General features: G+C 39.4%; 1 protein-coding gene across 2 annotated transcripts; it reads left to right on the top strand.

Annotated features, from left to right (window-relative positions):
* The first annotated feature begins 1,884 nt into the window (after nucleotides 1-1,884).
* HSD17B13 (hydroxysteroid 17-beta dehydrogenase 13) lies at nucleotides 1,885-20,407 on the top strand. Of its 2 annotated transcripts, XM_023198078.1 has the most exons (7): nucleotides 1,885-2,112; nucleotides 6,097-6,204; nucleotides 7,289-7,420; nucleotides 8,935-9,041; nucleotides 10,799-10,936; nucleotides 14,791-14,907; nucleotides 20,199-20,407. In XM_023198078.1, exons 1-7 carry the CDS (start codon nucleotides 1,903-1,905, stop codon nucleotides 20,287-20,289), a joined length of 903 nt encoding a protein of 300 aa, XP_023053846.1. In that variant the 5' UTR covers nucleotides 1,885-1,902; the 3' UTR covers nucleotides 20,290-20,407. The 2 variants fall into 2 exon arrangements, with proteins under 2 accessions (XP_023053846.1, XP_023053847.1); XM_023198079.1 differs by lacking the exon at nucleotides 6,097-6,204 and having other exon boundaries at nucleotides 1,903-2,112; nucleotides 20,199-20,289.
* Nucleotides 20,408-22,154: the final 1,747 nt, after the last annotated feature.

Genomic DNA, 22,154 nt, shown 5'->3' on the forward strand with positions numbered 1-22,154 from the left:
CTTTGTTGTTGGCGTATGAGGGAAGGTTGAGGTTGTTATGTGTTCTGAAGTCTATGTTGGGTAATGTATGCTTTTTTAAAAAAATATATCTATTTTCCAGTTAAGGAAAATGTAGCATGGAGAAAATAAATAGGATTGCTGGAAATCACACACACGTAACATACAATTTACATTTTAACTACTTTTTAATGTACAGATCAGTAGCATCAAGCACATTCACATTGTTGTACAACCACCACCACCATCCACCTGTGGAGCTTTCCTCATCGCAACTGAAACTCCATACACATTAAACAATAACTCCCCGTTCCTTTTCTCCTCATCCCCTAGTAATGACCTTACTGCTTTCTGTCTCTCTCTGTGCATTTGACCACTCTAGGTACCTCATATAAATGGAGTCATACCATATTTATACTTTTGCATCTGGCTTATTTCACTTAGCATAATGTCTTTAAGGTTCGTCTATCTAGTAATATGTGTCAGAATTTCCTTCCTTTCTAAGGCTGAGTAATACTCCATTGTATGTATATATCATATTTTATCTGTTTATCTGTTGATGAATACTGGAGTTGTTCCCACTTCTTGGCTATTGGAAGTTGCTATAGGCTGCGTGTGTTCCTTCAAAATTCATATTATGAAATCCTACCCCCCAGTGTGATGGTTTTAGGAAGTGAGACCTTTGGGAGGTGATGAGGTCATAAGAGTTCTGCCATGGGAATAATTACCCTTAGACAAGAGAACATGGAAGGTTGCCTTCCTCCTTCTGCCACTTGAGGTGACAGTGAAATGACAGCCATCTATAAACCAGGAAGCCCGCTCTTACCAGACAAAGAATATGCCAGTGCCTTGATCTTGGACTTCTTATGAGAAATAAGTTTTTGTAATTTATAAACCAGCTAGTCAATGGTAATTTGTTACAGCAACAAAGACAGAAGCCACCCCACTTTCAAGTTGAGATTTCCGACTCCTGGTCTAATGCTCTTTCCGGTATTACCACAAAAGGAACTGATGGTTCTATATCCTAAAGTCTCCCCTAAACTCAAGAGATTTTCAGGGAAATGGTCATCATATGTAAAATAATTAGCCAATTGAAATATTGATGCTGAGCTTTTGTGAATAAATGAATCAAATAGCTAAGCTGGGTTCATTCAGACTTTATTTAAGTTTCTTTAAGCTTATCTCTACATTCTCCTTTTCCCTACTTAAAAAGGAAACAATTTCCGGAAAGATAACAACAGATCATTAGCTGATGCAGTATCTCCAGAATTATTTTTCTTTTCTTTTCTTTTTTTTTTTTTAGACCAGACCTTGTTCTGTTGCCTAGGCTGGAGTGCGGTGGTGCAAGTGGTACAATCACAGCTCACTGCACCACGAACTCCTGGACTCAAGCAATCCTCCTGCCTCTGGGACTACAGACACATGCCACCACATCCAGTTCATTTTTTTCTAAAGTGTTTTTTTTTTTGAGACAGAGTCTTACTATATTGCCCAGACTGGTCTCGAACTCCCGGGCTCAAGCAATCCTCTGCCTCAGCCTCCCAAAGTGCTGGGATTACAGATGTGAGCCACTGCACCTGGCCCCTAGAATTGTTTTTAGAGGTGAAACTTCAAGGTGAAATATAGTACATAACTGCTTTTCAGATAAACAAGTCCAGAGAGCACATTCTCTTGGGTTCTCTTGATGTGAGCTAAGCTACTGCTAGCACTTGGCATCACTTCAAAAACCTGAGGTGTTTGCAACACCTTAGGACACGTGAACGAGGCCTGCTTCCAAAGCTGGCTTCTGTCTGGTAGTCCCATTAACACCAGGGCATACCTCTTCCCTGGAGCTCTGTGTACAGAGTACCTCCTCCCTAGGACTATACAAGGACTGAACCAGAAGGAAGAGGACAGGACAGAGCCATGAAGATCATCCTGGAAATCCTTCTGCTTCTGATCACCATCATCTACTCCTACTTGGAGTCGTTGGTGAAGTTTTTCATTCCTCGGAGGAGAAAATCTGTGGCTGGGGAGATTGTTTTCATTACTGGAGCTGGGCACGGAATAGGCAGGCAGACTGCCTATGAATTTGCAAAACGACAGAGCATACTGGTTCTGTGGGATATTAATAAGGTAATGTATACATCTTCCAACCTTTTAAAGTCACAGAGTAAGATAAGCATTTTAAGAATTCTTTGACTTACCATCTACTTATCTTTGTAATTTTGTTTTTCAAAGTTTGATAAATTCCCTGGTGCCTTAGTCTGTATATGCATCAGGTTAGTTAGATGAAGGGAATGTAATTGAGAACTAAGCAGCGATTTTTATGACATGGCGTGCAGGTTGATAGCAAAGACTCAGGAGCCAGGCTCCTTCCCAGCTGCTAAATGAGGCAAGTCACATATTATCTCTCAGCCTGTTTTCTTGGTTCTGAAGTGGGGATAATAACTTAGGAGATGGGCAAGAACGAGATCTGAAAATTACAGCTAATAGGTTGAATCTGGCCAGTGGGCAGCCTGTTGAACTACGAATGAGTTTTACATTTTGAAAGGTCACCAAACAAAAGTCAAACAAAGGAGAACATGCAACAGAAACCTTTAGTGCCTCCCCTCATACACACACAACACAATCCTAAAATATTTACTATCTGACCCTTTACAGAAAATGTTTGCCAGTCCCTAGTCAAAAGGATTAAATAAGTAATATTTTCAGTACTTAGCACATGGTAAACGATACTTGGCACATGATAAACAATAACTGTGTTAAATAAAATGTGTGTGCAGTGAGTCAGGCTTTCCCTCGGACATCAGCATTTTTCCTGTGTTCTTATTTGTAAACACCTACATGAACAACCCCAGATAAAACTGAAGTAACTGAAATCTTGTATCTTTTACTCTAAACTTGTAAATTCTGGTAAGGCCAGAATTTGTGTATATGAAAATATACACAGAAAAGTGTTTACAGGATGTTAGGATTGGAAAAATTGTGAAGTACTTCTTGAGAATCACGTTTCCCGCAAATTACAGTGAGGTTTTAATTACCATTATATTATTTCTTTCTCATGTTCTTTGCTGTCATGTTTAGTTGAAACCTAAAATGTCTCTTAAACTTAGAGAATTAATCTTTTTTGTTTTTTTCTGAATAGTGAAGAATGCTATTCAAAAAAGCTAGTACATTTTTATTTAACAGATATGAGCATTTATATAATAGATGAGTTGATGTATATAAAAATGATTTGCCATCTGTTTGGTCTTTGAAGAAATTTGAATGAACTTTCTGGAAGATACCAAGAATTTGCAAACGGAGAAAATTGTTGCCTGCTGTTCTTAGGCATTTGTCCAAAAACATAAATAAGTATAAGTCTATTAAAAGGGCTTGATGAAATCTAACCTTCAGATCTCTTTCCAGATGTGTATTTTTGGGGAGAGGACCATATATATTAAGTTGTTTTTTTTTTTTTTTTAATTTTAAAATTTCCAGAGACAAGAGAAAAGTAAATTAGAAAGAAGTCGTATTAAAAATGACTTAAGGGCGGGTGCAGTGGGTTACACCTGTAATCCCAGCACTTTGGGAGGCCGAGGTGGGCAGATTGCTGGAGCCCAGGGATTCAAGACCAGCCTGGGCAACACAGCAAAACCCCCACCTCTACAAAAAATACAAAAATTAGCTGGGTTTGGTGGTGTGCACCCATAGTCCCAGCTACTCAGGAGGCTGAGGTGGGAGGATCGTTTCAGTTCGGGAAGCCGAGGTTGCAATGAGCTATGACGACATCATTGCACTCCAACCTGAGCGATAGAGCCAGGTACTATCTGGAAAAAAAAAAACAAGACTTAAGAAGAATGGGTAATCCAACCTCAAAAATTCTCTTTGAATCATTAAATTTTATGGTTAAACATTTAAGCTACTGAATGATTCACTCTAAGCCTGTAATGTAACTCAGATCTCCTTTAGGCAAGGAAGATGCTATCTGAGTTTTCACCATAACTGGCTCCTTTTGCCCTATGAGATGAGAGACACGGTAGCAATTTGGCCCTTACACAATCTAAACTGTTGCTTTGGGAATACAGTTCAAAAAACACACTGGAATTTAAGCTAAAGCAAGTGTTTTGCTAACAAAAAGGCAAGGCATTACATTTTGCAATTTTGCAATTGTCTAGCTCAGTTACAAAACTGAATAATTAATTCTTCAATCAAAACATCTGATGAATGCTCTGGTTACTAATGCTCTCTACTGACCTAGAAACAGATGACAGAGTATGGTGTGGTTTGTGCAATCTGGCAGTGAGCAAGATACCATCTAAGTCAGTGAAAGACTCTCCTATCCTTTTTTTAATCTTCTGCAATCCCACAAAAGGCTAATTGAGGGGATACTGACTTTGTGACTGGGTCCTAATATCCATGTTTGGGGAGTTCAGGCTGCTGCTCCAGGGTTTAGCTTACAGTCGTGAAATACAAAGGATCCAGAGACCACTCAGAGGATTGCCCTAAATAGCAGCAACACCACTGTCATCCAAACACGCAAAGAATAGGGCTTTTCAGGTATCCTTGCCTGCTTGTCACAGAGGAGAGTTTACCGATTGTGAGATGGAAAAGTATAATTTTTAAAACATTATAATCTTTTCTATAAAAGTCACCTGATGTCAAAACTTGAAAAGAATTCTAATTTTCCAGAAATGTGAGTCAAGAAACATTAGGGCAATTTTATCTTAAGAAAGAGGCCTTTGAATTTAGGCTGAAAGTAAATTGCTCTGTCTCCATGTCCTATGGTTACGGGCAAGGTTGGCACATAAATGAGAAATCGATCCAGTGGCCTTGCTCATCTCACTCCCAAACACCAGAAGAATGTCATATTGTATCTCCTAGAGTAGAGGCATGGTCTCCCTATGAAAGTCCTTCTATAAGGAGCCTTCTTTCCCTGTCCCTCCTAGGAGGATGAGTCAGAATCATTGAGAAAAGTATGATGGGCAGAGGCATATAGTTTACCATTACCACTAGTTTAGAATTGCTACTTAGCACTTTACTGCTTATTACATAGTTGATGCTCAACAAATGTATGATAAATTAATGGCTGAGTTTTTCTTTCTTCTCCAAATTCATCTTCCATGGCACCATAAAGAGCAACGTTTTTCAAGAATGTTCTTTAAGGTTTGAAAGTAGCCTGCTTTAGAGAAACTGCCTACTGTACAGCCCCCAACCAAGAGGAAAAGCTGGAAAAAGCATGAAGGGATTTTGTTTAGTTTGCTTTGGTTTTAGTATGAGCATTCCCTGGCAGAAAAGCCGAGGGTAATCTTGTTGCAACTAGGCAATCACTCTCAAGAAATTTTCTAAAAAATAAGGAGGCCTATTTTTATTTTATTTTATTTTATTTTATTTTGAGACCAAGTCCCATTCTGTCACCCAGATTGGAGTGCAATGGAATGATTTTAGCTCACTGCAACCTCTGCCTCCCGGGTTCAAGTGATTCTCCTGTCTAAACTTCCCAAGTAGCTGGGATTACAGGCCCCCACCACCATGCACAGTTAATTTTTTGTATTTTTAGTAGATATGGGGTTTCACCATGCTGGCCAGGCTGGTCTCAAACTCCTGATCTCAAGTGATCTACCCTCCTCGGCCTCCCAAAGCACTGGGATTACCGGCGTGAGCCACTACACCTGACCCAGGAGGCCAATTTTTAAAAGATACCTTCATGTCCAAAATGAATGTTAATCGTTCATTTTGAGCATGAATGTTAATTTTTTTTTTTTTTTTTTTTTTGGAGACAGAGTCTCACTTTGTTGCCTAGGCTGGAGTCCAGTGGCACTGTCTCCGCTCACTGCAACTTCTTCCTCCCAGGCTCAAGCACTTCTCCTGCCTCAGCCTCCCAAGTAGCTGGGATTACAGGCCCACACCATCAGGCCTGGCTAATGTTTGCATTTTCAGTAGAGACGGGGTTGGGTTTCACCATGTTGGCCAGGCTGGTCTTGAACTCCTAACCTCGTGATCTGCCCTCCTCGGCCAATCAAAGTGCTGGGATTACAGGCGTGAGCCACCGTGCCAAGCCAGATGTTAATTCTTTAAAAAATTTTTCTTCTCCAATGTCTTCACTTTTTCTTCGGAATTTGTTTCTTCCAATTACAGCGTGGTGTGGAGGAAACTGCAGCTGAGTGCCGAAAACTAGGCGTCACTGCGCATGCGTATGTGGTAGACTGCAGCAACAGAGAAGAAATCTATCGCTCTCTAAATCAGGTGAGACTTCAGGTTCACAAATTTCTTCAGATGATTTTGTTTCCTACGACACTGACATGGAAAATGAGAAAGTTCTTTACGACTGCCTGATTTAAATGGATTTTAGCTGCTACATGAAGTAGTTATGTGACCAAGGAAGGATATATACTTTTTTTCTTGTATGTAATCCACTCAGCTCTGCCCATGATTATTATTCATATTATTAATCAATTTCATTCTGATCAGAAGTGTGAGCAGTGACACAGAGTGACTGACAAAAGATTTATCATAAGGGAATATGGATCACTTCCTAGTTTTGTTTTAGTCCTATTAACTTTGCAGTAATCCTGCCTTCTCTTTATTTCCCTTGTGAGATTTTATTTTGGTGTTAATGTAGTCTTCTGTAGAAAATGTAATATTAATACTTATTATCACAATTATTTTAAAAGAGCAAATATCAAATAATCACAATGAACTAAGCACTCCAACAAACTTTACATTTTTTAAATCGAATCCCTACAATAACCCTGTAAACTTCATTTTACAAATGAGCAAATTATGACTCAGAGAGGTTAAGCCAGACCAAGGTCATGTAGTTAACAGGTTATGAAACCAGGATTACCCAACCGGCACTTTAGACCAGGTATGGTGGTTCACACATGTAATCCCAGCACTTTGTGAGGCCAACGTGGAAGGATCGTATGAGATCAAGAGCTCGAGACCAGCCTGGGCAATGTAGTGAGACTCTATCTCTAAAAAAAAAAAATTAAAGAAAACCACTTTTTAAAAAAATGAGCACTTTAAAAATATTTGGTCAGAACTTATATAGTAATTTATCAACATAAATGTTAATTTCACTTTACTGATAAACTTGCAAAACATGATGTGCTGGGTATTGAAATTTAGATGTTAAAAGAACAGTTTATCCCACCTTTATGACAGTGCTCCGTTGGCCTCCACTATTTGAGCTCAACAGTCCATCTTGCCTGAACTCTGAGAGACCTCATACACTAGAAGAAAGACTCTAATCTCTGGATTATATTGGTCCCAAAACTTTTGAGTTTGTATTACACACCCAGTGAATGTGTTCTTTCAATTTCAAAAGGTGAAGAAAGAAGTGGGTGATGTGACAATTGTGGTGAATAATGCTGGGACAGTATATCCAGCCGATCTTCGCAGCACCAAGGATGAAGAGATTACCAAAACATTTGAGGTCAACATCCTAGGACATTTTTGGGTGAGTGTGAGTCAGAAACATTTCTGATTTGTGCACCTTCTCTTAAGATACATGAAACTTAAAACGGAGTTCACATACTTCTGGACAGGAAACTGGCCAGATCTTAGCCTTAATCAAGAATCATCAAATTTGTTTGAGTAGAAGAGTCACAGAGTCTCTGACACAAGGACACAGAATTCAAGTGGACACAACACACCAGAATGTAAGCTACTTGGTCTGTCTTGTCCACCAGTATCTGATACAAAGCTTGGCATGTACCAAGAATTCAACGAATGTTTGTGGAGGTTTGTTAAGGGTTGTCAGTGTACATCTTTTCAATGCTCTCACTTGTTACCTCATTTTTTCCCCTCTACACCATGATTTTGTAAAGTGTCCTCATTTTGTGGAATTTTAGAATGGGAAGGACATCAGAAGTAATTACGTGGGTGTATATAGGGTCGAGGACACTTTTGAATGAGACTCTGAGGCAAGTTCTAGATCCGTGGGATGCTAGAACTGAGAAATGCAGCTACACAGACCTCATATAATTGGTTAGTTTTGTGGGAGATGGAAATATCAACTTCAGCTGCCTTTGTATAGAAATTTTTATGATTAATCTTCCAGTGCCTCAATATTAGTGTAGAATCTAGAGCAAATCTGGATTCTGGAAGAAAGAAGAAAAAAAAGAGAGGTATCCCCCTTACCTTTACCAGCTCCTCACATATGTGAATTGGCTCCCATGCCCACCAAACTACATGGAGACCTCATGTATTAGTTACCTATAGCTGCATAACAAATTATACAAAACTTAGTGGTTTAAAGCAACAATATAGTTTCACCATCCTCTCACAGTTTCATCCTCTCACCATCCTCCCTATTCTGTGGGTTGGGAATTTGGGGGTTGCTTGGGTTGGGAGTTCTAGTTCTATGAATTTGCATAGGATTTACTACATTCTTATAAAATTTTATTGATGTTTCTCACAAAAGAGGTTTTTGGAAAAAAAGAAAGACTTGTTTCCTATAACAGCAACATACAATATACAATATTACAAAGAGGGAGATAGTGAATTCAATCATGATGCATAAGTGTGGTGTAGAACTCTCAGCTTACACTACTCAACTGCCTTAATACAGTTACACAAGATTTCACTCTTTTAATTAGAATGATAAAGCCCCAAACCAAAAAATTACATGACACCAAATTATCTCAAGGAATTATTTTACTTTTGAAAACTCTGAATTTTTCCCTTAATATCGTTTAGATGACATATCCAGAAAAGGACCTATTTGATTCCTTCTGAAGGGAAAGATGGGGAATACTGAGATTAGTGTTGGCATGGGATATACCATACCAATAAATTTGTATCTTTATTTCTATCATTTGTATAGAATTAATCATGGAATGCTTGGAAGTATTTTATTTCATTTTATAAGTTCTCTCAAATGCCTTTCTGTCTTAACAAAAATAAAACTACCTGATTTGGAAACCTAACACCTATGTCATTTTTTTTCTTCTTTCTGCAATGATCCTTAAGATCACAAAAGCACTTCTTCCATCGATGATAGAGAGAAATCATGGCCACATCGTCACGGTGGCTTCAGTGTGTGGCCACGCAGTGATTCCTTACCTCATCCCATATTGGTAAGTATCACATGCCAGCTATGTTATATATTTTTACACTTTGAAGGGAGCATTACACTTCACATTGTTACCGGTGGAGGGTGTCCTGGTTCTTGGCATCTTGAACAAAGAATTGGACAAAACGCACCAAAATGCCAGGAAAGAACGAAGCAACAAAAGCAGAGATCTACTGAAAATGAAAGTATGCTCCACAGGATGGGAGTGGGCCCAAGCACAGGGGCTCAAGAGCCCATTACAGAATTTTCTGGGGTTTAAATACCCTCTAGAGGTTTCCCTGGTTACATGTTGTACGTCCTATGTAAATGAAGAGGATAAATTAAAGTTACAAAGTCATTTACTCAGTGTACACCCCATGTAAATGGAGAGGATATTTCCTGTCTTAGCTGAAGTGTTTCCATTTGATTTAGTTCTAGGAAGTCAGCATCAATTGGCCTTATGTTCCCTGCCTCCAGACGCTATTCTCCTGCCTCAAGATGGCAATGCTCAGAGTAGAGTGATTTGGGTTAACAGAATTTAAATTTACAGTGGTTTAGAATGAATTTTTTAAATGACTTTTTCTAAAGCACTGAAACCGGGTTGTAATTATATTTAAAGTACTTTCAGATTTCTGCAAATTCTTCTGTAGAACAATGAGAGAAAACAGTAATGCCAAGCATCTTTCCATTGTTTCCCGGAAAAAGAAACAGAAACTCCACAGACTAAGAAGCAAAACCCACAGAAGCTAAAAAGAACACATGTCTATGTCATGGCCTTGGTGCCCAAAATAAGACAATCAGAGTGGTCCCTGGATCAAAACATTTTACAGTGTGCTTGTGCCATGAACGTGTGTGTGTGTGTGTGTGTGTGTGTGTGTGTGTGAGAGAGAGAGAGAGAGAGAGACAGAGAGAGAGAAACAACTCTACCTGACTAAAAGTTGCAGATACCACACTCCACGCACCACCAAAGACTTAAAGGGAAGGAGGTGGGAGGCCCTAAGGATATACTACTGTATTTGCCAAATATCCTTTCCTGTAAACTCTTCTCCAGATCCTCATAATAAAATTAAGAGGCCAAAGTGGCGACCATTATCAAGAGAAAAACCATCCACTCAGTTATTGAGAGAGAAAGGAGAAATGAGCAGAGTCCTACAGAAGTCTGTCAACACAGACATCAATTTTGTAGAATTACTAAATATGTTTTTCCTGATTCATATTTTTCAAAATAAAAGCAATAAAAACGGATTAGAAAACAGTTTGAAGATTCAATGGAAAAACCTTACATGTAGGATGGAAAACTGAACATTAAGCCAATCAATAGAGTTATTTTTGTTCTTTTGCTATCGTTGTTTAAGAAATGAGATACGTTCACAATTCTGCTTAATCGTATAAGAAAATGAAAATGAATTGCCATTTATACTCTCAGAAAAATCACAAGTGGCTGATTTTTGGCTTCTACTTGTTTTTTTTTTTTTTTTTTTTTTTGAGATGGAGTCTGGCTCTGTCGCCCAGGCGTAGCGTAGCGGCGTGATGTCGGCTCACTGCAAGCTCCGCCTCCCAGGTTCATGCCATTCTCCTGCCTCAGCCTGCCGAGTAGCTGGGATTACAGGAGCCTGCCACCACGCCCGGCTAATTTATTTTTGTATTTTTAGCAGAAGCGGGGTTTCACCATGTTAGCCAGGATCTACTTGTTCTTAAGTCAAATGATACCGCCTTCTCACAGAAAACTGAGGATTGGTTTCACTCTCCCTTAGCTAACAATGCTTAATAATTCTCTTACAGTTCCAGCAAATTTGCTGCTGTTGGCTTTCACAGAGGTCTGACATCAGAACTTCAAGCTTTGGGAAAAACTGGTATCAAAACCTCATGTCTCTGCCCAGTTTTTGTGAATACTGGGTTCACCAAAAATCCAAGCACAAGGTACGGTCAAAATCAAGTTAGAATGAGACTGTGGTATGATAAATTGATATGAAAACTAATGAGATATGTTTAGGCAGGCCAACTAATAGAAAAAAAATGAAACAGGACAATTATTTTTTCTTATTAATGTTATTATCTTGAAATTAAAGGAATAAAGGGGAAAAACATTAGAGACTAGCAGGAATGATCAGCTACCAATGAACTGGAATATTTATTTGTGTCCGGGAAAAAGCTTAACATACACTCAGGTGCCAAGAGTAAGTGGGAAGTGGGAATGGGGCAAGGGGGGCTGCAGAGTTGTGCTTAAGGGAATGGCGAGTCTCCTCTCCTGGACACCGCACCCACAAAATCAATGATACGTGACATTTCCCCTTTCCATTAGTGGTTCATCCTCTTCAAACAGAGCATAGAAAGGTATGGGTACTTACGCCTCTTTTATGTCTTCCACAGCACTGGCCACAATGTTAACATAAGGCACCCAAACATTTTCCAAACTTGTCTCATCCTAAGAATTATTGCTTGTGCTTAGTTAAAGAATAAAGTTCATAGGCTCGTCCTTAGGAATTTCTAAGGAAATTCTGATCCAGTAGACTAGGATTAATTCCAAGAATTAGGAGTTTTGTTTTGTTTTGTCTTACAAGCATACCAGATGAAAACAGAGGCAGGTTTGGAAAACTTTGATATATTCAATATTATCAGAGGGCAAGCTTATAGTCCTAGAGACCAGGGAAGCTAAGGCAAGATGAAGGCAGGAGTTCGAGGCTGTAGTGCACTATGATTGCACCTGTGAATAGCTATTGCACTCCAACCTGGGCAACATAGTGAGACCTCTGTCTCTAAACACACACACACACACACACACACACACACACACAATCTCTATATACATTTGATCACTGTTACCACCCTGTCTTTAAAAATGCAAATATTCCAAGGACCAGCAAATAAATTGAGTCTGTAGCTCCTTAGTCAAGGTGAATTTCTGCAAGAACTCTGGTCTCTGGTGAGAGGATTTGAGACCACAAGAGAGGAAAAAGTAGTCCTGAAAGGAGAAGAAAAAAGCAGGAAGGTGTGGATAAGGCCTGAAAATTAAGCCATCTGTTTAACAAATTTTTCTAATCCTGGTATATATTCTGCTGCAGATTAACAAAATATACTAAGCTTAATGATTCAAAACCAATTTTTTACTGGAAGGGAATTAATCCTAAACACATTCATTCAAATGAACTAAACAATTCTCTGTTGAGTGCTGCCTCGTTTGAGGATACTGACTCTTACAGCCTGAGTTAGCTGTGTGGTCTCTGCAGCTGGAGTCACTCCCTGCCACTGGAGTCCTTCATGGTGTTAGACCATAGGTACTGTTGATGAAAGAAAAAAAAATAAGTTTTTGTTTTTGTTTTTTGTTTTGAGACAGAGTCTCACTCTGTCACCCAGGCTGGAGTGCAGTGGCTCAATCTCGGCTCACCGCAACCTCTGCCTTCCGGGTTCAAGCGATTCTCCTTCTTCAGCCTCCTGAGTATTTGGGATTACAGGCGCCCACCACCGCACCTGGCTAATTTTTGTATTTTTAGTAAAGATGGAGTTTTGCCATGTTGGCCAGGCTGGTCTCGAACTCCTGACCTCAGGTTATCTGCCTGCCTCGGTCTCCTAAAATACTGGGATTACAGGCGTGAGCCACCACGACCGGCCCAAAAAATAAGTTTTTAAAGAATTAAAAGTGTTGATTTTATTTAGAAGCCTTACTGAAGACTACAGAAGGAGGCCTATAGCCTGAGAGCAGCCCTTTAGAGAGGTTCAGTTGGACTGCTCTAGTACTGGGGGCCATGTGCTGTATCCTGTATTGTCTTCAAAGCATCTTTCCAGAGAGCTCCACATTGTCACAGAGTCAGGGACTTTGTGAAATTATGCTGACAAGCAGAAGTGAGCAAACGTGGCTTCTCACAGTACTTAATAAGTATGCGATATGTAAGTAAATACTATAGTACTGTTGCAACTCCTGACTGTTTTCTTAGACAAGGAATTGGGCCCAATAAAAACCCTCTTGGTAGGCTTTCAGGCTTAGCGTAGCATGAGCTTTCCTAAGGGTATCCTGCCACTCTTGGGGAAGGCATAATAGATGAGAAGAGTAAAGATAATGGAACTCTGAGTATAGGGTTCCTGGGGGCTAACTTAGGGGCAGACACAGGCAATGCTAAAGATTTGGGATTGGTTTTATAGAGGTTGCTGGATTGCAAATTTCCTTAATCAGGGCTAAGGCATTGATATGTAATGTCACACTTGGCTCCGAGGCTGGGTTGTTGGATCCATATAGATGACATCAGGGAGAGAAAGGGCGGAACAGAGTAATTTAGAAATGTATTGACTTGTATTACTCTCTGTTGGCTTTGCTATTCAATGCAGTGGAGAAATGAATCACATACTAATCTGCAGTAAACCACAGATCATCCCAGGGAATGGAGTTTTAACGTTCACTGGTCCCCTAACTCCTTGCCCAGCCTTTACATTCACTGGCTGTTGAGTCCATGCCTAGACATCTTAATTTGAATACAACATTTTAAATCCATTTATGTTTTGATTTTCTGTCATCATCTTGCACTAACAGGCAATTCTTCTCTAAGCCTATGTTTATGAATATTTCTCAAGAATACATGTACACAGCCTTCAGTATAAGGAAGGTGACACCTCCAGTTGTCATACTCCTTGGGCACCTCTTAAATTCTCATTAAACTGCAGGTTAGGCAAGTCAGAGGTGAATCTCAAATATGAAATTCTTACCAGAAAGGGGTCCCAATCCAGACCCCAGGGGAGGGTTCTTAGATTTCTCCCAAGAAACAATTTGGGGCAAGGCCACAGTGCAGAGCAAAAGTAAGCTTATTAGGAAAGTAAAGGAATAGAGAATGGCTACTCCACGGAGAAGAACGGCTGGGGCTGCTCCACCAAGGATATTTAGTTACTTCTTGATTATATGCTAAACAAGGAGTGGATTATTCATGAGTTTTCTGGGAAAGGGGTGAGCAATTCCCAGAACTGAGATTTCCTCCTCCCCTTTTTAGACCATATTGGGTAGCTTCCTGCCATTGCCATGGTATTTGTAAACTGTTACAGTGCTGATAGAAGTGTCTCTTAGCATGCTAATTAATGTATTATAGTTAGCTTATAATGAGCAGTGAGGACAACCAGAGGTCACTTTCATCACTATCTTGGTTTTGGTGGGTTTTAACCGGCTTCTTTACTGCACCCTATTTTATCAGCAAGGTCTTTATGACCTGAATCTTGTGCCAACCTCCTATATCATCCTGTGACAAAGAATGCTTTAGCTTCCTGGGAATGAAGCCCAGTAGGTGTCAGCCTTCTTTTACCCAGGCCCTATTCAAGATGGAGTTGCTCTGATTTAAACACCTCTGACAAAATGATGACCTTAAAACAATCCAGCTTTATGGAATACCTCCTCAAGAAAGAAAGTATACTTAGCTATAGAATTTTCTCCTTGCATCCAACAGGCTTTGAGATGTCAGATCTTTCCTTCCTGTCCCATGATTAATCCTAGCCTTTCCTCTTTCTTGCGTGGCTCCTCTACTCCTTACCATCCAATGCCTCTCCACCATTTTGATATTTTGACTAAGTGAGCTATGAAACACACCTACTGGAAATGAAAGTATAAGTTTCTGATAACAAAACATCAACATGGGATATGGAGGAAGTGGATAGGGTGGCATTAATGCAGCAAATCCTGGAATATTTTAAATCTTCATTCTAAATTTAGTAAAAATATAGGATAATTTTCCTGCCATCATTTACTTATGAAAATAAAATTTTAGAAAATAAAAATAAACTTTTCCTCTTTTTAATCACAGATTATGGCCTGTATTGGAGACAGATGAAGTTGTAAGAAGTCTGATAGATGGAATACTTACCAATAAGAAAATGATTTTTGTCCCATCATATATCAATATCTTTCTGATACTAGAGAAGTAAGTACAGCACAGAACACCTAAATACTGAAACATCAATAGAGCTTTTTTTTTTTTTTTTGAGACAGTCTTACTCTGACACCTTGACTGGATTGCAGTGGCACAATCTTGGCTCACTACAACCTCCACCTCCTGGGTTCAAGCAATTCTCGTGCCTCAGATCCCCATGTAACTGGGACTACAGGTGTATGCTACCACACCACACCCAGCTAATTTTTGTATTTTTTGATAGAGATGGGGTTTCCCCGTGTTGGACAGGCTGGGCTCGAACTCCTGACCTCAAGTTATCCTCTTGTCTCAGCTTCCCAAAGTGCTGGGATTACAGGCATGAGCCACCGTGCCTGGCCCAGTAGAGCTATTATTATTATGGAGTGAAGGGGTGGCCTGCCCCTCCACACCTGTGGGTGCTTTTCGCTAGGTGGAAACGAGAGACTTGAGAAAAGAAATAAAGACACAGAGACAAAGTATAGAGAGAGAAAAGCAGGGCCCCAGGGGGCCAGTGCTGTGCTTTCAGAGGACCCACACTGGCACCGGTCTCTGAGTTCCCTCAGTATTTATTGCCAAAAAGATAAGGGAGTAAATCAGCAGTAAGGCTTACAGATACACGGAGCTGTTACATTTTCTTAGTATCGGGCAGGTGACAGATGTTTTTCTTTTACTGAGATTTAGAGGAATGGTACTGACCTTCAAACCAAGCAGGCCTTGAACATTTATCTAACAAAGCACATTCCTTACAGCCCAGAATCCTTTCAACTTTAATTAGCACAGCAATGTTTCTAGCAAGGACAAGATTGGGGGTAGAGTCACAGATTAACAGCATCTCAAATATAGAGCCGAATGGAGTCTCTTAAACTTACTTCTATCTATAATAACACAGCAACAGGCTAACCTATTTTTTCCCTACAATGGAGAATCTTTCAGTTGTGAAAATTGGCATAGAAACTCTCCATCCCTGGGGAGAACAGTTAAGTTTCCTCTGTTCTTTTCCTACCCAGTCTATAAAAAGAGAATGATTCATTTTCTCTACCAAATCTACCGTCTCTGCCCAAACTTTGCTGAAGACTATTCTAACTAAAGGAAACACAGTTTAAAAAGAATGCAATATAGTGAAGTAGTTAATAATAAAGACTCCATTTTTAAAAGCCTGCTGAAAGTTTGGTTGGGATTGCACTGAATCTATAGATCAATTGGGGAGAATTGACATATCAACAATATTGAGTTTTCGAATCCAAGAACATAGTATCTATTTTTTATCAGATTTATTCCAAAGTATTTCACGAGTTCTTTTTTTTTTTTTTTTTTTTTTTTTTTTTGAGACAGAGTTTCGCCCTTGTTGCCCAAGCTGGAATACAGTGGTGTGATCTCGGCTCACTGCAACTTAGGCCGCCTGGCTTCAAGCGATTCTCCTGCCTCAGCCTCCCAAGTAGCTGGGATTACAGGCATCTGTCCCCTCGCCCAACTAATTTTTTGAATTTGTAGTAGAGATGGGGTTTCACCATGTTGGCCAGGCTGGTCTCGAACTCCTGACCTCATGTGATCCACCTGCCTCAGTCTCCCAAAGTGCTGGAATTACAGGCATGAGCCATCGTGCCCAGCCTTATTGCACAGTTTTTGATGCTAATGTAAATGGCATTTTAAAAAAAATTTATATTTACCATTGTTTGTTGTCAGTATATATTGGAATTTTGTAATTTGATCTCATATTTTGCAACCTTGCTAAATTGCTAAACTTTTTGTTTGCTAAACTCAATAAGTTTTGTTTTGTTTTGTTTTTTTTTTTTTTTTTTTGGTAGATTCCTGAGCCTCTAATTTTCTTTTGGGAAAGCTTTTAATTACAAATTTAACTTCTTTAATAGCTACATGGCAATTCAATTTACTTATTAATTCTTGGTAATGTATGTCTTTCAAGGAATTTGTCCATTTCATCTAAGTTGTAGAATTTCTTTGGCATAAATTTGTACATAACATTCCCTTACTATCCTTTTAATGTCTTTAGAATGTCTTGTTTATTTATTTATTTATTTATTTTTTATTTTTATTTATTTATTTTTTTGAAACAGAGTCTTGCTCTGTTGCCCAGGCTGGAGTGCAGTGGCAATATCTTGGCTCACTGCAATCTCTGCCTCCCGGATTCACACCATCCTCCTGCCTCAGCCTCCCGAGTAGCTGGGACTACAAGCACCTGCCACCATGCCCAGCTAATTTTTTTTTTTTCAATTGTTTTAGTAGAGATGGGGTTTCACCCCATTAGCCGGGATGGTCTGGATCTCCTGACCTCGTGATCTGCCTGCCTCAGCCTCCTAAAGTGCTGGGATTACAGGCATGAGCCACTGCACCTGGCCAAATGAATATGGTGATATCTTCTTTATAAGGATGCCATAAGAATAAAACAATATAATAGAAACAAAGCTCCTGTCACTGAAAAGGTATAGACGTCAAATGTTAAAATCTTAGAGAACAGAATTTATATGAAATAGCAACAGCAACAATTTCCCAGAGGATATACTCTCTCAGCTTTCTTCTGAGGAACAGTTTATAAATAGAAATTGTATCAGTGAGAAGATAACTATACTAACTTCATAAGCCCTTGGACCTTTTTGAAACAAATTCATATAAATTATGAACAAACTTGAAATAGAACAATTTGAGAACAGGGTACAAACTGTATTGGTGTATCAATTTCAGTATTTTGTTTTAGCTTAAATAGACTGACTTGAGATAACATAAGGAGAACCTTGACCCCCCAAGCAACATCATCTCAAGAGTTGACTAGGCCGGGTGTGGTGTCTCATGCCTGTAATCCCAGCACTTTGGGAGGCCACGGCAGGCAGATCACTTGAAGTCAGGAGTTCGAGACCAGCCTGGCCAACATGGTGAAACCCCAGCTCTACTAAAAATACAAAAATTAGTAGGCATGGTGGCCTGTGCCTGTAATACCAGGCACTCGCAGGAGAATTGCTTGAATCCGGGAGGCAGAGGTTGGAGTGAGCCGAGATCATGCCACTGCACTCCAGCGTGGGCGACAGAAGACTCTGTCTTGGAAAATTAAATTTAAAAAAAAAAGAAAAAACAAAAACAAAAACAGTTGACTAAATTAGTGTCTTGGTACTAAGCACTGTAGGAAGTGAGTTTCATGGAACACCTACTCTCTTGGGGGCCTAAAGCAAGTCATATTAATATTGAAAATTACATGCATATGTACATGCATATACATGCATATGACCAAGGTGATAAAAACAGTTATTCTGCCTGAGTTGGAGAATAGTATCCCAGTAAAATAAACAAGAGTCTCAAAGTCTTCTGTATCCTTTGACGCTGTCATGGTGGTTTGTAACTAGGCAACAGATATGTATTGTTAATTTTCTTTGCATTTAATTCCTTTTACAGAGAGACAACATTTTTATGAGCAGATGCAATTACTAGCATGAAGGTTTCTTTGTGAGGGTAAAAGGCCCACATGAGCGCTCTTCTTATCCTTGTCCTTCTTTCAGCCAGATCCTCCCTGCCCTTTTGCTCATTCCCCCATCTTTCACCCACCTACCCCCAAAACAAGGAAGTAAATCTTGCATTAGTCAACAATACCAAAGTGATTTTCAATATGACTTTCTTTGCAGAATATGTTATTTCTGCCCCTTTACATTCACATACTCTCTTCCTTTTTTTTTTTTTTCTTTTTTTTTCAGATGGAGTCTTGCTCTGTTGCCCAGGCTAGAGTGCAGTGGCTTAATCTCGGCTCACTGCAACCTCTGCCTCCTGGATTCAAGAGATTCTCCTGCCCCAGCCTCCTGAATAGCTGGGATTACAGGCATGCGCCACCATGCCTGGCTAATTTTTTTGTATTTTTAGTAGAGACTGGGTTTCACTACGTTGGTCAAGCTGGTCTTGAACTCCTGACCTCATGATCTGCCCACCTCTGCCTCCCAAAGTGCTGGGTTACAGGTGTGAGCCACTGGGCAGGCCACTCTCTTCCTTTCATCTGCCTACTCATCTCTTATGCATTCCTGGACATCAGCTGTCCTTTTGAAGCTTTCCTCCAGTATCCAAGCCCATGTGAATCCTCCTTCCAGTTATAGCCCTTAATTCTAGATGGCTGATATTTTTCAATAATTGTTTTAAGATGACCATTTTAGCCTCTCAGCTAAACAATAAGTTCCTCAAAGACAATAGCTGTTTTTTAAGTACTTTAGTTCACCTTATTATAGAGTGCATAATAGATACTCAGCAAATAGTAAAGGAGAGGTGAAGGCTTGGATGGAATGGATTCTGGTGGTGTCTCTTGGTGAGATTTTAGCATCAAGATTAATCAGCAGTTTAAGCAATGAGCTCAGACCTTCATTTTAGATCTTTACTCATATCAGAGTGAGAAGAGTGGTATGTATCAGTGCTTTATTTATATTTGCATACAATTTGAACTATGAATATTACAAAGGTGCACACATAGGTTCAGACAGATTGGTTTAAAATGACCAAAGATGACCCGAGGTAAGCGTATCTTAGGATGCACTCCCTGGAGAGGGAATGTTCCCGAAAACATTTTCAGAGGGACAAACCATATGAAATTCAGTAAAACATACATCATGAAGAAAACTGATTACTGTCTTTTTGACATGAAATGAGAATTTTAATGCATGGTTACAATTACTAAATGTATTCTGCTGCAAGACGTTAATACAATTACTTTTTTGCAGGCTAGAATGTCTTGATGCTGTAATCAGAACACACTTTTTTTCCTTTTTTTCCAGCTTCAAATGCAGATTCATTAGTGGGCTGACTTCTAATAATTGCAATGTTTTCTGCCTTGGGCTTGCAGCAGAAGCTTGACAAAATAGTGTTTGTTTAGGCAATAATTTATTTTTTTATTTTTTACTTTTTTTGAGATACAGTTTCATTCTTGTCACCCAGCTGGAGTGCAATGGCATGATCTTGGCTCACTGCAACCTCCATGTTTAGGCAGTAATTTAGACTTTACCTTACTTGTGATTATTATGGCAATTACTGTAGCCACAAGGCATAATTTTACTGTCTCATTTAAATTTTATGAATTTGAATGTTTTTACACTTTTCCTAATGAAGTCCACTATGAAGTTATGTCAAAAAAAAAAAAAAGAAAAGAAAAGAAAAGAAAGATGCACACATAAGGGAGAGGTGGTTGCAAAGGAAGTAAAGAAGAACGGAGGAAAATTAAACACAAATCAGATAACTCTCAGTGTATTCTAAATGACCAAAAAACGAACTCTGTTGTCAAATATTTTAAACTGAACAGTTTTCCCTTTTTTTTCTTTTTTGTACAGGTTTCTTCCTGAACGCACCTCAGCGTTTTTAAATCGTATGCAGAATATTCAATTTGAAGCAGTGGTTGGCAACAAAATCAAAATGAAATGAATAAGCTCCAGCCAGAGTTGTATGCATGATAATGATATGAATAGTTTAGAATCAATGCTGCAAAGCTTTATTTCACATTTTTTCAGTCCTGTTAATATTAAAAACATTGGTTTGGCACTAGCAGCAGTGAAATGATCAAGCTTAATTACCTGTCTTCCTGTTTCTCAAGAATATTAACGTAGGTTTTTTTTTTTTTTTTTTTTTTGAGACGGAGTCTCGCTGTCACCCAGGCTGGAGTACAGTGGCTGGATCTCAGCTCACTGCAAGCTCCGCCTCCCGGGTTCACGCCATTCTCCTGCCTCAGCCTCCCGAGTAGCTGCGACTACAGGCGCCGGCCACCACGCCCGGCTAGTTTTTTTTGTATTTTTTAGTAGAGACGGGGTTTCACGGTGTTAGCCAGGATGGTCTCGATCTCCTGACCTCGTGATCCGCCAGTCTCGGCCTCCCAAAGTGCTGGGATTACAGGCTTGAGCCACCGCGCCCGGCCTAACGTAGTTTTTAATAGATCTGTTTTTCCTTTAATGCCTCTTAAAAACTTCTGTGCTTACATAAACATACTTAAAAGGTTTTCTTTAAGATATTTTGTTTTTCCATTTAAAGGTGGACAAAAGCTACCTCCCTAAGAGTAAATACAAAGATAACTTATTTACACAGGGAAGGTTTAAGACTGTTCAAGTAGCATTCCAATCTGTAGCCACGCCACAGAATATCAACAAGAATACAGAATGAGTGCACAGCTAAGAGATCAAGCTTCAGCAGGCAGCTTTCTCTCAACCTGGACAGACTTTAAGATTCAGCATTTGAAAGATTTCCCTAGCCTCTTCCTTTTTCATCAGCCTGAAACGGTGCAACTCTATTCTGGACTTTATTACTTAATTCTGTCTTCTGTAGAACTCTTAAGTCCACCAAAAGTGGACCCTCTATATTTCCTCCCTTTTTATAATCTTACAAGATACATTACGAAAGGTGACCGACTGTATTTTAAATCTGAGAATTTTAAGTTCTAGTCCAATGATAACCTCTTTCTTTGTAGTTTATGCTTACATATATCCTTGGTGCCAGAGCTGTTTAGACAATTTTAGGCTCAAAAATTAAAGCTAACACAGGAAAAGGAACTGTACTGGCTATTACATAACTAACAATGGATCCAAGAGAAGGAAGGGAAGAAAGAAAGGTTTTTTTGTTTTTTGTTTGTTTGTTTTGAGATGGAGTCTCTCTCTGTCTCCCAGGCTGGAGTGCAGTGGTGCGATCTCAGCTCACTGCAAGCTCCGCCTCCTGGGTTCACGCCATTCTCCTGCCTCAACCTCCCGAGTTGCTGAGACTACAGGCGCCCACCACCACGCCCGGCTAATTTTTTGTATTTTTCACAGAGACAGGGTTTCACCATGTTAGCCAAGATAGTCTTGATCTCCTGACCTCATGATCCACCCTCCTTACCCTCCCAAAGTACTAGGATTACAGGCGTGAGCCACCGCCCCAGCCTTTTTTTTTTTTTTTTAAACAGAAAGAATAATCTGACTCCCACTACATCAAGACTAATCTTGTTCTGTGTGTTTTTCACATTGTAGAATGCTTTTGCATGGACTATCCTCTTGTTTTTATTAAAAACAAATGATTTTTTAAAAGTCACTAACAAAAACAATTCACTGAAAATTAATATGTCATTATGCTTTTAAAAAGTAACCTCTTGTAGTTATAAAATAAAATGTTTGACTTCTAATCTCTGTCTCTGTGAGTGTCCTTCAAGAACCAAGGATATGGATAGTAAATAGCTAGATCTGGCAGATATTAAATGAATCCAGGGGTTTTCTCAACTCTGGTTTCTTTGACAGCAGGAGTGCTGGTTTATCAACTGAAACTTACTG

The sequence above is a fragment of the Piliocolobus tephrosceles genome, chromosome 3, assembly GCF_002776525.5.
Source record: "Piliocolobus tephrosceles isolate RC106 chromosome 3, ASM277652v3, whole genome shotgun sequence".
Lineage (NCBI taxonomy): Eukaryota > Metazoa > Chordata > Mammalia > Primates > Cercopithecidae > Piliocolobus > Piliocolobus tephrosceles.